General features: G+C 42.9%; 1 protein-coding gene across 2 annotated transcripts in view; it reads right to left on the bottom strand.

Annotated features, from left to right (window-relative positions):
- The window catches only part of mib1 (MIB E3 ubiquitin protein ligase 1), a 169,733-nt gene extending 156,209 nt beyond the window's left edge, over positions 1–13,524 (bottom strand). For both annotated transcript variants that reach the window (XM_063065926.1, XM_063065933.1), the window contains exon 1: positions 13,199–13,524. In XM_063065926.1, the coding sequence (XP_062921996.1) occupies positions 13,199–13,427 (229 nt within the window). In that variant the 5' untranslated portion in view covers positions 13,428–13,524. The remainder of the gene's footprint in view (positions 1–13,198) is intronic.
- Positions 13,525–16,139: the final 2,615 nt, after the last annotated feature.

Genomic DNA, 16,139 nt, shown 5'->3' with positions numbered 1-16,139 from the left:
TCCTTATTTTAGAAATGATATACTGACATTGGAGAGGGCTCAGGGAAGATTCACAAGAATGATTTCATGATTGAAAGGGTTCCCATATGAGGAACGGCTGGCAGCTCTTGGATTGTATTCCCTGCAGTTCAGGAGAATGAGGGGGGATCTCAAAGAAACATTCCGAATGTTGAAAGGCCTCAACAGGTTAGATATGGCAAAGTTATTTCCCATGGTAGGGGAGTCCCGGACACACGACTTCAGGATTGAAGGACATCCATTCAGAACAGAGATGCGGAGAAATTACTTTAGTCAGAGGGTGGTAAATCCGTGGAATTTGTTGCCACAAGTGGCTGCGGAGGCTAAGTCATTGGGTGCATTTAAGGTAGAGATAGATAGATATTTGATTAACCAGGGCATCAAAGGATATGGGGAGAAGTGGGGATGATTGGAAGAATTGGATCAGCCCATGACCGAATGGCGGAGCAGACTTGATGGGCCGAATGACCTACTTCTGCTCCTATATCTTATGGTCTTATAGATGTGACATAGGATCAGAAGATGTTGAATCCTTGTGGGTTGAGTTAAGAAGCTGCAAGTGTAAAAGGACGTTGTGGCAGTTATATACAGGCCTCCCAACAGTGGCTGGAAGGTAGACCACGGGTTACAACAGGAACTAGAAAAGGCGAGTCAAAAGGACAATGTTATGGTAGTCATCGGAGATCTTAACATGCAGGTCGATTGGGAAAATCAGGTTGGTAATGGATTAAGAGAGTGAGTTTGTTGAATGCCTAAGTGATAGCTTTTTAGAGCAGTTTGTCGTTGAGCCTGCGAGGGGATCAGCTGTACTGGATTGGGCATTCTGTAATGAATCAGAGGTGATTAGGGAGCTTAAGGTAAAAGAACCGTTAGGAATCAGTGATCACAATATGATTGAGTTCAACTTGAAATTTGATAGGGAGAAAGTAAAGTCTGATGTAGCAGTATTTCAGTGGAGTAAGGAAAATTACAGTAGTATGAGAGAGAAGTTGGCCAAAGTATTTTCCTTCAGGAAAAATCCTGCCTGACGAACCTGTTGGAATTCTTTGAGGAGATTACAAGTAGAATAGATAAAGGGGATGCACTGGATGTTGTATATGTGGACTTTCAGAAGGCCTTTGACGAGGTGCCACACATGAGGCTGCTTACCAAGTTAAGAATCCATGGTATTATTACAGGAAACTTACTTACATGGTTAGAGCATTGGCTGATTGGTAGGAGGCAGCGAGTGGGAATAAAAGGATGCTTTTCTGGTTGGCCACCAGTGACTAGTGGTGTTCCGCCGGGGTCAGTATTGGGACCACTTCTTTTTATGCTGTACAGCAATGATTTAGATGATGGAATAGATGGCTTTGTTGCCAAGTTTGCAGATGATATGAAGATTTGTGTAGGGGCAGGTAGTGTTGAGGAAACAGCAAGGATGCAGAAGGACTTAGACAGATTAGGAGAATGGGCAAGAAAGTGGCAAATGAAATACAATGTTGGAAAATGCATGGTCATGCACTTTGGTAGTTGAAATAAATGTGCGGATTATTTTCTAAATGGGGAGAAAATCCAGAAATCTGAGATGCAGAGGCACTTGGCAGTCCTTGTGCAGAACACCCTGAAGGTTAACTTGCAGGTGGAGTTGGTGGTGAGGAAGGCAAATGCCATGTTAGCATTCATTTCAAGAGGTCTAGAATACAAGAGCAAGGATGTGATGCTGAGGCTTTATAAGGCACTGGTGAGGCTTCACCTTGAGTATTGTGAACAGTTTTGGGCCCTTCATCTTAGAAAAGATGTGCTGGCATCAGAGAGGGTCCAGAGGAGGTTTGCAAGGAAGATTCCAGGAATGAAAGGGTTATCATAGGAGGAACATTTGATGGCTCTGGACCTGTACTCGCTGGAATTCAGAAGGATGAGGAGAGATCTCATTGAAACTTTTCGCATGTTGCAAGGCCCCTACAGAGCAGATGTTGAAAGGATGTTTCCCATGCTGGAAGAGTCTAGGACAAGAGGGCACTGCCACAGGATAAAGGGGCACCCTTTCGAAACAGAGATGCAGAGAAATTTCTTTAGCCAAAGGGTGGTGAATTTGTTGCCACAAGCAGCTGTGGAGGCCAGGTCGTTGGGTGTATTTAAGGCAGAGATTGATAGGTTCTTGGCATCAAAGGTTACGGGGAGAAGGCCTGGAACTAGGGTTGAAGAGGAGAAAAATAAGGATCAGCCATGATTGAATGGAGGAGCAGACTTGATAGGCCAGATGGCCTAATTTTATTCCTATGTCTTATGGTTTCTTTCACAACATCTTCCTTTCCACTGCCTTCAAGTCTGGAGACAGAACAGCTCTCAGAGCAGCCAAGAATAACCTCATCTTAGACATCAAGAGGGCAAAGACCACCTACACACAAAAAATTCAGGAACACCTGTCCAACTGGCGATCCCCAGTGTATGTGGCATCAAGGGCATTACTGACTACACAAGGAAACACAGCCTCAACTCTACCTATGACGCCTCCCTCCATGATGCTCTAAGCAACGTTTATTCACGCTTCGAGACATGCAACACAATGCAGGCCACGAAAGTCACCCTACCCCACTACCCAGGTGAGCAACCACTGTCTGTAATAGCAGCAGACATGAGAAGGACTCTGCAGAGAATCAACCCCAATAAGGAAGCCAGGCCAAACACTCAGGGAGTGTGCACACCTGCTCACTGACGTCTTCACAGACATCTACAGCTCTTCACTCATCCAGGCTGCTGTCCCCACATGCTTCAAATCAGCCACCATCATCTTTGTACTAAAGAATTCTGTACTTATGGAACTAAATGCCCTGTGCCACTGATACTAATCAACATGAAGTGCTTTGAACAGGTGATAGCACATATCAAAAACACCATTCCTACCACACTGGACAATCACAAATATGCTTATCATCAGAACTGTTCTACGACAGATGCCACAGCATCTGTCATGTGCCTGGCGCTGGGACACCTAAAAAACAAGGACAATTATGTCAGAATGTTGTTTCTGGATATCAGTTCAGCATTCAACATTACTTTCCCACAGACCTTGCTGAACAAACTCTTACTCCTCAGTCTAAATACACCACTGTGCAATTGGGTGTTGGACTTCCTAACCAACAGGCCCCAGTCAGGAAACACAACCGCTCATGCCTCCCCATCAACATCAACACAGGTGCCCCCCAAGGCTGTGTGCTAAGCCCATTGCTGTGCATTCTGCTCACACACGACTGCACAGCCAAACACTCAAGTAATCACGTTGTCGAGTTCAGCAATGACACAACAGTGATCATGGCTCATCACCAACAACAATGAGACGGACCACAGAGGAAGTGGAAGAGCTAGAGACCTGGTGTCAGGCAAATAATCTCTTCCTCAACATCAACAAAACAAAGACTACGACTTCAGAATTTGACCTACTCACATCCCTTTACATCAGCAGCACAGCAGTGGAAACTGTGACAAGTTTCAAACTCCTGTGAGTGCACATCTCACACAACCCCTCGTGGTCGCAGAACACATTCTACACAATTAGGAAAGCTCACCAACACTTCTACTTTCTGAGGAGACTGTAGAGAGCTGGACTAGTCATATCCTTCTACAGGTGCACAGTCGGAGCATCCTAACATGCTGCATTATTATCTGGTACGGATTCTGCACTGCAGTGGATAAGAAGTCTCTACGAATACTCAAAACTGCCCAACCCTACAGTATTTGACTCCAAGTATAAGCCCCTGACTATATGCCCTACCTATATCTCTCATAATTTTATATAGTTAATCACATTGTCCCTCAGCCATCAACACTCCAGAGAAGACATCTCAGGTTTGTCTAACCTCGCCCTTAGTTAATATTCTCTGACCCAGGAAATAAACTGGCGAATCTCTTCTGCAACCTCTCCAAAACCGCCATATCTTTCCCATACTGTGGCGACCAGAAATGCACACTATACTCCAGAGGAGGCCAAACTAAAGTTTTATACAGCTGCAACATGATGTATCAACTTGTGCTGTCACTTTCAGGGAGCTATAGATTTGCACTCTAACACTGATATTGTCAATAACAATGTTATAGGAACTTAAAGTCCTAGGTTGACCTGAATTGAAAAATACATTTATTGGCACAAGGTTAATATGCCAAACAATCAAAGAAAACAAGCGCATGCCAAAAAGATGAAATAAAAGCAAAAGTACCAGAATCACCGTAGATTACGCAATGCTTGAGGAAGGAGTCATGAAGTTAACATTTCGGATCACAAACATTTTGTTTGATGTTAGCTGTATTTCACTTTCCCTGTATAACATAACATATAACAGTACAGCAGAGTACTGGCTCTTCAGCCCACAATGTTGTGCCAATATGTATCTCCTCCACAATCTATCAAACCCTCCCCTCATACACAACCCATAGGACCTCATTGTCCTGAACCCATTTGCCAATCTAGAAGTCTTTCAGATGTACCTATTGTATCAGCCGCTACCACCACACCCAGACATGTATCCAGGCACTCACTACTCCGTGTAAAAGTTCTACCTCTGACATTGCCCTTAAACTTTCCTTCACCCACCCTAAAACAATGTCCTCTGGTATTAGCTATTGCTGCTCTGGGAAAAAAAAGGTACCGGCTGTTCACTCTATCTTTGCCTCTCATCTACACCTCAATTAATTCGCCTCACATCCTCTGTCATTCCAAAACAAAAAATCACTAGCTCATTCACCTTTCCTCATAAACATGCTCTCTAGTCCAGGCAGCATCCCGGTAAATCTCTGCATCCTCTCAAATGCTTCCACATCCTTCCTATAATGGGGCAAACAGAAATGAACACAATATTCCAAGTGTGGTCGAATCTGAGTTTCATGAGCTGCAACATTACCCTGCAGCTCTTGAATTCAATCCCTCTTTAATGAGGGCCAGCACACCACACAACTTCTTAACTACCCTTTGAATTTGAACAGCAACTTCGACTGATTTATCACTTTGACCCCAAAATCCCAACGATCCTCCAAACTAAGAATCCTGCCATTATTCTACTTTTTAAGTTTCACTTTCCAAAGTATATCACCTCACGCTTTTCAGGATTGAACTCCATCTGCCACCTCCCTGCCCAGCTCTGCGTCCCATCAATGTCCCGCTGTATCCTACGACAACCTTCGGCAATATCCACAACACCAGCTTTCGTGTCATCTACAAACTTATTAACCCACCAATTCACTTCACTCATTTATAAAAATCACAAAGAGTAGGGGTCACTTCTGGGCAGAACGTACTACCACCTTCTGCCTTCTGTGGGCAAGCCAATTCCACAGAAATCCTACTACCTTGGAAAACACAAATAGGCTCGCGAGGGACAATCTGCCCCTCATAAAGCCATGCTGACTATCCCCAACAGGACTGCTTCTCCAAATGCTCATAAATCCTGACCTTAAGAATCCTCTACAGCAGTAGTTTGCCCACCACTAATATTAAGACTCACCGATCTTTCAAAGATTATCTCTATTAATTTTCTTGAACAATGGAACAATATCCACCCTCCAATCCTCTGGTACCATTCCTGTGGCCAAGGAGGATGTCAACACTTAGCCATCACTTCCCGAAGTAACCTGGGGTACTATCCTGTCCTACCTGGGGACTTATCTATCTTAATGTTTTTCAGAAGCTCCAAAACTACCTCTTTCATCACCTAAGTTACAGAGAAAGGTTGAACAAGTTGGGTCTTTATTCTTTGGAACGTAGAAGGTTGAGGGGGGACTTGATAGAGGTATTTAAAATTATGAGGGGGATAGATAGAGTTGATGTGGATAGGCTTTTTCCATTGAGAGTGGGGGAGATTCAAACAAGAGGACATGAGTTGAGAGTTAAAGGGCAAAAGTTTAGGGGTAACATGAGGGGGAACTTCTTTACTCAGAGAGTGGTAGCTGTGTGGAACGAGCTTCCAGCAGAAGTGGTTGAGGCAGGTCCGATGTTGTCGCTTAAAGTTAAATTGGACAGCTATAAGGACAGGAAAGGAATGGAGGGTTATGGGGTGAGTGCAGGTCAGTGGGAGTAGGTGAGAGTAAGAGTTCGGCACGGACTAGAAGGGCCGAGATGGCCTGTTTCCGCGCTGTAATTGTTATATGGTTCTTACTCTCAAGATGCTCCAGCAGATTAGCCTGTTCTATGTTGACCCTGGTGAATACAGAGGAAAAGTATTCATTGAAGACCCTCCCTGCCTTCAGGCAAATGTGTCCCCCTTTATCCCCGAGAAGTCTACCATCATCTTCCTGTTCTTCATGTACATGTAGAACAATCCAAGTCTTTTCCTTAATTCCACTTCCCAACAACTCATTCACACTTCTTGCCATATGTAAGCCACTTCTTCAGCTGCTACCTAAAAATTTTTGAACCATTCTGTTGTTGATTTACTCATGCTTCGGATCATTGTCTTGTTGCATTATCCAACTTCTATTAAGTGGTAGGCAGACTGCTACCCTGACATTCTCCTGTAAAATGTCTTGATACAATTTTGAATTCTTTATTCCCTCAATGATTGCAAACTGAAGGGCCCTGAGGCAGCAAAGCAGCCCCAAACCATGGTGCTCCTCCTACCATGCTTCACAATTATGATGAGGTTTTGGTGTTGGTGTGCAGTGCCCTTTTTCCTCCAAACATAGTGGCGTGCATTTATGCCAAAAATTTAAACTTCTATCTCATCTGTCCATAGAGCACTGTCCCAGAAGCACTGTGGAACATGGCCTTTTGCAAACTTGTAACGTGCAGCAATTTTTTTGGATACCAGTGGTTTCCTCTGTGGTGTCCATCCATGCACACCATTCTTATTCAATGTTTTTCTTACAATGGACAGATGAACAGAGACTTTAGCAGTTCTAGAAATTTCCGCAGGTCTTTTGCTGTTACCTTTGGGTTCTTTTTCATCTCCTTCAGCATTGCATATTGTGCGGTTGCTGTGATCTTTGCAGGATGTCCAATCCTAGGGAGAGTAGCAACAGTACATTTGCGTCAATTTCTCTTACTGTGGACTGATGGACACTTAGGGGTGTAGAAATGCTTCTGTAGCCTTTTCCAGCCACATTCACCTCTACAATTCTTCTCCTCAGGTCCTCTTGAAAGTTGTTTTGATTGAGGTATGGTGCACATGAACAGATCTTTCTTGACAAGAGCAGACTCTGTCAGTAACCTGACTTTGTGTGTCTTTTTTAAAAAAAAATATACAGGATAGGGCATCTCTACAACCCACACCTCAAATCTCATTTCACTGACTGGAACACCTGACTCCAAATAGCTTTTGCAGAAGGCATTACCCCAAGGTTCACATACTTTTTTTAAACCTAGACTGTGATTGTTTAAATGGTGTATTCAGTATTGATGAGTTAGTTTAGGCAGATTGTGTTTGTAAAATTTTTGTGACTTAGATGAAGATCAGACTATATTTTATGAGTAATTAATGCAGAAAACCAGGTAATTACAAAGAGTTCCCAAATCTTTTCTTGCAACTGCACGTAAAGATTTGACCTCCACTGCTGCCTGTGGCAAAGTATTCCACAGATTCACTACTCTGTAGCCAAAGAAATTCCTCATTTGCATTCTAAAAGGACGCCCCTCTTTTCTGAGGTTGTGCCCTCTGCTCTTAGACTCTCCCATCATAGGAAACATCCTCTGAACATCCACTCTATCAAGGCCTTTCACCATTCGCTAAGTTTCAATTAGTCACCCCTTATTCTTCTGAGTTCTAGTGAATACAGGCCCACAGCCATCAAACACTCTTCGCAAGTCAAGCTGTTCAATCCTGGAATCATTTTGTGAACCCTCTACAGTTTCAGCATGTCCTTTCTAAGATAAGGGGCCCAACACTGCTCACAATATTCTGACTGTGGCCTCACCAGAACTTTATAAAGTCTCAACATTATATCCTTGCTTTTATATTCTAGTCTTCTTGAAATGAATGCTAACATTGCACTTGCCTTCCACACCACATACTCAACCAGTAAATTAATCTTTAGGGAATCCTGCACATGGACTTTCAAGTCCCTTTGTGCCTCAGCTTTTTGTATTTTCTCTCCATTTAGAAAATAGTCAACTCTTGTACCAAAGTGCATTGCCATACACTTCCTGACAGTATCTCCTATCTGCCACTTCTTTGCCCATTCTCCTAACCTGTCTAAGTCAAGGGTCTCCAATCTTTTGCGCACCGCGGACCGGTTTAATATTGACGATATTCTTGTGGACCGGCTGATGGGGGCGGGTTCAAGTTCAACAGTACATGACAGGGAATGAGGAAAGGTGCAGCTGACTCATATCGCTTCATATCGCCAAATCATATTGTTTCTTTGTGGCCCAGTAGCACATCTTTGTGGCCTGGTGGTTGGGGACCACTGGTCTAAGTCCTTCTGTAGCCTCTCTGCTTCCTCTAATTTTTCTTGGTACGTAGACGATGCTGGTTACGTAACTTACTGGACACTTCAGTTTTCTGGTTGTGGACTTTATCAAACAGCAATGGTTATATTGCTTGCCCTTAACAATGGTAAATAAAGATATCCAATATATTAACATTGTGACAATAGACCAAACCTTCAACATGAGATGTGCAGCTGATGCTCCCACAACACCATTCAGGACGATATTATAAAACAGTGCAAAGTGCTGTTACAGAAACTTAGTCGAGGAACTGCAATGTTAATTGTACGTACTGCATCCAAAATGACTACATTGACAGAGATGGCAATCAAATCTGGTTTGTTACGGGTGTAGATGAAATTCATTAGATTTTGCAAATATACTCATCTGGGCAATCAGCAAATATTTTATCACCTTCCTGACTGGATCTTCATTGATAGGGTAGAATGAATGCAGCACAAATGAGAATAGGCTCTTTATGCCCTCATATCTGCTCCGATAATCAATAATGGTGATCTTCTCTTCTCATTATCACTTTCATGCACACACAGACTTCATATCTCTAACTTCACCTAATATCAAAGAATCTACTGATTTTTATCAACAACCAAGTCTTCACAACCCATTGGTTAGAGAATTCCAAAGATTTACTTTCCTCTGCATGAAGAAATTGCCTCTCACATCCGTTCTAAATATTGGCACCCTTAATATCTAAAACCCCTGATTCTCAACAGCCCAGCTAGATGAAACATCAACAGACCTGATGGAAGCATCTTGGCCTGAAATGTCAATTGTTTACTCCCCCCCCCGCCCCCAAAGATGCTGCCTAGCCTGCCAAGTTCCTCCAGCATTTTGTGTGTGTTGCTTTGGATTTCCAGTATCTGCAGATTTTCTAATATTTGTGAAGCATCAACTCTGTCTACCCCATCAAGCTTCTTAACCATTTTGTACATTTCAGTGAAATCATCTTATTACATCCAGTCCATTTAATCTCTTATATGATAAAGCATTATGCAAGAAATTAATCTACTGAACTTTCAAAAATATATCCTTCTGTCAGTAGACCAGACATGTATTTAACATTCCAAAATGCAGTGTCACCAGGGCAGAACTCTCCACTCTTCTGCCTTTTGCCAAAGAGGCTAACATACAACTTGCCTTCCTCAGTGATTTGTGTATAAGGACACCAAGATCCCCTGAACAGTAACACTCTTCAGTCCCTCAATATTTAAAAACTACTTGACATTTATACATTTTTCTACATTACACCTGTTCTGCCATATCCTTGGTCATTTTACTTTGCTGTATTTTCTAAAACTAACAAAAGGCGAGCCATGGCCCTTGTTTTACAACTGCACTGCCATTAAGGTCCATAATTTCAAGCAACAGCTCACTGGTAACCCATCAAGTGGCAATTGTGAAAACAATATTATTGGTAATGCTACTGAAGCTGGCGTTCCTCTCTATTCCAATACACTCAGTTGAAAGCTTATGATGTCTTCATTCTTCCCTTTTCTACAAGACTTCAGAGAAAATTCACGTTCAGTCTCCACAACACAAACCAAAGCAGTTAAATACACAGGCAAGCACACATTTTCTATATGCAATACCTTATGCCAATTTTGCCATTTTTATAATTAAGCAAAAAAATCCACTCAAACCAACAATGTTGAAAGTGTGAAACTGGTGCCAAGTGTCAGATAAAGTGGCAAATGTTACCATTGTTATCAAAAGCAACTCTGAATTGCTCACGCAGCAGCTTCAAGTTAAACAATCTCAAATATTTCAATGACATTGACAGCTTCCCACCCAATTACGACAGATTTAATGCCCATTTCCCAAGATTCCTTTATTCTTTTTCTGTTTTAAAAAATCAATCTTAATTACCAACTATCCACAATATTCAAAAGGTAGAATTCAAAGACTCAAACTTTCTGAGTAAAGAAATTTCTCATCAACTTGTACCTGAATTGCCAACCCTTCAATGAGTGATTCTGTCCAATAGACTCTACAATAGATGAAAGAGCCTCTCAGCATTGACCTTATCAATTCCTCAAAATCTCTGAAAACTTAATAGGATCGCCATTTGTTCTTTTAAACCCCTGTAATTATAGCCCATTCTTGAATGATTTCTCCTTAAAGAATAATCCCCTCATTCAAGAGATTCATCAAACAAACCAAGCACCCTATACTGCTTTTAAGGTAAGTATATTATTCCTTTGGTGTAAAGCTATGCCCAGTACTGCAGACACAATCTCACCAAAGAATATTACTACAGGCCTTTCTTATTCTTGTATTCCAAAGCCTTGTCATGAAAGGTTCAGAATCAGGTTTATTATCACCGGCATGTGTCGTGATAGCAGTTGCTTATCGTTAACTACAGCAAGTCAAGTTTATCATCATTAACTATACAATGTATATAGAAATGAGACATTCCTCCGAACCAGGGTGTAAAGCACAGTAGTACACATAATAACTCATGAAGGTAAAGGATAAAATCTACAGATGAATCACACATAAATAACAAACTAAAGTGCAGAAACTAAATATTGTAAGGTACAGGACAGATAAACCAGTGACACTCCTAAGGCGATGCGGCAGGAGTTCAGAAGCCTACTGGCCTTAGGGGAGAAACTGTTTCTCATCCTGACCATTCTTGTTTTTAAAGCATCAGAGTCTCCTGCCTGATGGTAGAAAGTCAAAGAGGATGCTGGATGGATGGGTGGGATCCTTGATAATACTAAGGGCCCTGCGTATGCAGCACTCCTGATAAATGGTAGGGAGACCCCTATGATCCTCTCAGCTGTTCTCAGTCTTTTGTAAGGGCTTCCATTTTGCCGCTTGGTTGCTCCCACACCAGATGGAGATGCAGCTTGTCAGGAGGCTGTCAATGGTGCTCCTGTAAAATGCAGTTAATTCCTGTGTACCAAGTAAAAGCACAATCAAGACCACCAAGTAACTGTTCATTACTCTCTTCTTTCTACTAAAATAAATAACATGGCATTTTCCAAAATTACAATTCATGAGCCACAGTCTTAAGATATTTCATATGTAAACTGTTGACATCTTCCTCATCAGTTCACTTTACCATGAATTGATATAATTACTTGCTCTCTTACCAAGGCTATGAACTTAAAGATTGTAAAGAGCCAAGGACCCAGTACTTGGTCCTAGCTGTATCATTTTTTGAGCAGATGGGGCTCATTAGCCATAGTTGGCAGCTCATCTGGGAGAACGAAATCTCTGATCTCAATCCTCTGCTGCCTTGCGTCTGTACCCATTCATGGGGAGAGCTTCGGAGGTAAACCCAGAGGGAAAAATCCAGAGCTGGAGTCTAAGGCAGTCCTACGTGGAGTTAACGCTGACTGGCAACTCCTGTGATACAGTTTGGCACCAGCAGTATTGGTCTCTGCTGTTCCTTTGGGTTCATCAGATGCGTGAAGAGGGCAACAGCTTGATCTCCATATTGTACTGCCCTGGCTTGCGTATCTAGATAACTAGGACACAACATCCATGGTCGACCCTGACCAGTGGAGGCTCATCATCACCACCAATGTGCCATTATAGTAACAGTCTAACAAAATGAAATAACACCAATATTCTTGCTCATAACACTAACATTTCTACCAGTAATAGCTATTGATTTATTGCACATAGAAACCTACATGATGACTCAACTGGATTCTGAAAATACGTACTTTCCCTAAAAGTTATTACACCTGCTCTAAATAACCCACCAGAAGTGCAGATTCAAAAAAATAACTGTTTCTGACAACCACCTCAGATAAAAGCTGGATCCATACAAAAAGCTTTGCAGATATTTCAGACTCAGTGATATGATGTACAACAATAACAACCAAAACACTTGAGAGACTGATGGTGAGTGGGACTACAAGTAGATATCATGGGTTAAGGGTGAAAGGTGAAAGGTGAAAAATTTAAGGAAACATGAGGGGAAACTTCTTGAAACAGAGGGTCCCAAGAGTGTGGAACGAGTAATGCATATGAGGACGATTTCAAACTTGGAGAAGTTTGGATATGTACATGGATGGTTGGGTTATGGAGGGCTATGGTCCTGGTGCAGGAGTAGGCTGTTTAAATGGTTCAGCATGAACTAGATGGGCAGAAGGGCCTGCTTTTGTGCTGTACTCTTCTATGACTCTATGGCAGTTTGCAAATCTTTTCCATGATGTAATCTATGCTTTCTTTATACAATAAGACTGGAGGGGGGGGGTGAACAGTCATAATCCATTTTCATTCAAAAAAAAAGGTCATTCAAAGGTAGTGGTTAATTTTGACGCTCTATTTTCAATAAGTAGTCAGTTCTAATCACAACACAGATTGTTTTAACAGCAACCGAATGAATTGCTCTCAACTAATACATAACAAACACATTTCGTGAAAAGTAAAGCTGAGAGGGAAGAAAGCATTAAATTCCGAAAGAGTACGTTTAGTTACACTACTCCAGCGAAGAAGCTATATTTTTTTTTTAAATCGCCCAATTCTACATAAGTTTATTTTTGGGCGACAATAGGCAACTCAACGTCAGTAACTACTCTCAGATCCTCATTTGCAGCAGTACATTAATGTTTTCCTGCTTCAATTGCTATTTTTCGGAGTTAATTGTAATTCATATCCATTGTTAACGAGGACATGTTTAAAGAGTACTTAAAATTGTTTTGTGTCCAATGAAGATTCTCGGCCTCGCCGCGGCGCGGCCTGCACCGTACAGATCTTTGGACAGGCAACAATGATGAGCCGCTGGCCCGGCCTCCGTTCCCTTACCTGTCGGTGCGCTGTCGAGAATGCGCAGGTCGTAGGCCCCGGAGCAGCGGTAGTTGGCGGCGGTGCCGTTATCCCACACCACCACCACCTCCTCGGGACTCTCGAAGCTCCTGACGGTACCCACATGCCCCTCTCCCCCGTCCTGCTTGCCCCATTTCCAGTCGGGCCCCCGCACCACTCGGGCCCCAACTCCCTCCATCATCACCCGATTGTTCCTGGCGCCGCTCATTGCCGAGCCCGGGGACTTAGCTCGGTGCCGGCGACGGCAGCGGAGCGCGAGGCTAACACGGGCACGCGCGCTTCCGCGGGCACCCGACCGAGCGGTTTTTTTTTGTTGTCGGGAGATCCGGGACCTCAACAGGATGGAAAGGCGAGAGCTGGGCAAAGCCACGCGTGCGCGATCATCGTCCGCTCGCCAGTAGGCCGCCGCCATGTTTAATACGGGCATCGAGTTCCCCGGGGGTAAGGAGGTAGTTCTTGCCCGGTACGTGCGATAAATTAAAAGGTAGTGAAGAAGAATGGGGACCAGAGATATTAATGTCAAGCTTGCACTTCTACGGTGAGTATCACCGGGGCTGGTTCTCCAGTGACGGACTGATGGAGTCCTGCGGTGTCGCCTGGTGTCTTTGCCAAGTTCAACTCTCTGCAGGACTTCCCACCAGCTGGATGTAAAAGACACGATAATACTACTTCAGAGAAGAGTAATAGAGTTAGCTCTGACTAACGTTGATATTTTTCTCCGGGAGCCGACCCAGATTTTGTTTGGACTTTTTAATATTTTTGGGATGGTGTGGGCATTGCATATGTTGACCATCCCTATTTTCCCTCGAGGGGTTGGTGAAGTACTTTCTTGAACTACTGTGCTTCGTCTTTGACATGTACTCGCACAGTGTTCCAGAATTTAAACCAAGATACAATGAAAGGATAGATGCTGCCTGACCTGCTGAGTTCCTGCAGGCATTTTGTGTATTACGAAAATAACTACGATGTATTTCTATTTCGGGGTTAGAATGACGCGGCATGGAAGGGGAATCCGCAATAAAAGGTGTTCCTGAGTTTTTTTAATACCCTTATCCTTGGTGGCTGAGATTGTGTATTTGGAAGCTACTGTTAGACCAGTATCAGCAGCGTATCCACATTGTGGTCGCTATGTGCAAATGGTAGAGAATTAATGTTTAGGGTGGCGGATTGAGTTCTTTATTGCTTATGGAACTGTTCTCATCGATGCATGGGAGAATGTGACATGACTTCGGGGTATCAGAAGGTGAGTTAAGAAATTATACTTATGAGATCCCAAATGATCAGATATCTAATCAGCAATTAACAAATAGCAAAACCGTTAATGTCAAAGTTAAGTGCTTTGCCAGTCCACCAGGCTCTTAAATTTGAAATTAGTCTGCAATCAGCGTGTTGCCCAAGCAGCCTAATGCAGATATGGAACGTTTAGTTTATTGAGGAGCCATGAAGGAATTTCAACATTTTACAACCATCTAATGAGTGAAGATCATCAATGAAGCAGCTCAGGATGGTTAGGCCTAGGAATTTCTGTAGTGATGCTCTGAAGCGAAGTAACAAGAGCACAGCAGTGGAGCAGTCACACTATTACAGCACCAGCGACCTGGGTTCAATTCCAGCCTCTGTCCGTAAGGCGTTTGTAGGTTCCACCTGTAACCGCGTGAGTTTCCTCCGAGTGCTCTGGTTTCCTCCCACATTCCAAAGACGCAATGGTTTGTAGGTTAATTGATCAATTGGGCAGAGCGGGCTATATCTCTGCTATACCTCTAAAAACAAATTAAAATACAAGTTTCTATGTGCAGGATGATTCGGTCAATGGGGTTATTTCTTCCCTTAGTAAAATTGCAGGATTTATTGGATGCATGCACAGTCCCTAATAACAATTATGTGTGTATTTGGAGCCTGCAGCCTTCCTTCATTGAAAAAGTGTAAGTCTGAGAGCGTGTGCAGGCACAAATTCAAAATTCAGGTAATTATTTATTTATTGAGATAGAGTGCAGAGTAATCTCTCTGAGTTGCACCACCCACAATCCCCCAGTTTAACCCTAGCCTAATTATGGGACAATTTACAATAACCAATTAACCTACCGACCAGTGCATCTTTGTGCCGTGGGAGAAAACCCATGTGGTCACGGGGAGAAAGTACAAACTTCTCACAGGCAGCGCAGGAGCCTCGAGATCCCTTTAATTCCAATGGACAACAAAGATTTTGCTTCCCGAATACTTTTAGGTGTATCTTATGAATTTTGGGCTCCTGATCATGAAAATCACCATGAAATTTCCCTATCACGCAACATTTTTTAATAAACATGTTTATTATTTCAATTCATAATTCAAGTCAATGAAAATGTTGCCTACAATGTAAGCTGGAAAGTTTCCTATCTTGTCCAGGCATGCTTGGGTGGCGTGGCTGCTGCATGGCAGAACAGGTTTTAGTAACAACCATTGGGTTCAGGACTGTAAGGATGAAATTTTCTATCACCAGGCACAAATATTTCTATGAAGGATTTCGATATTTGAGACCGATGCTTCCCAGAATAACTGTTAAAGGCCTAGACAGAGTAGATGTGGAAAGGATGTTTCCCATTGTGGGGCAGTCTAGGACAAGAGGTTAAAGCCTCAGGATATAGCAATGTCCATTTAAAACAGAGATACAGAGAAATTTCTTCAGCCAGAGGGTGGTGAATTTGTGGAACTTTTTTTACCACAGGCAGCTGTGGAGGCCAGGTTGTTGGGTGTACTTAAGGCAGAGATTTATAAGTTCTTGATTGGCCAAGGCATCAAATGTTACAGGGAGAAGGCAGGGGAGTGGGGCTGGTGGGGGGGGGGGGAGCGGAATCAGCCATAATTGAATGGCAGAGCAGACTCAATAGGAGCAGAATTAGGCCATTTTGCCCATGTCTTATGGTCTTTTTGTACTTTGATA

Source organism: Mobula hypostoma, chromosome 1 (assembly GCF_963921235.1).
Source record: "Mobula hypostoma chromosome 1, sMobHyp1.1, whole genome shotgun sequence".
NCBI classification, from domain to species: Eukaryota; Metazoa; Chordata; class Chondrichthyes; order Myliobatiformes; family Myliobatidae; genus Mobula; species Mobula hypostoma.
The sequence above is the reverse complement of the archived record's forward strand: the minus strand, read 5'-3'. Positions and strand labels throughout refer to the sequence as shown.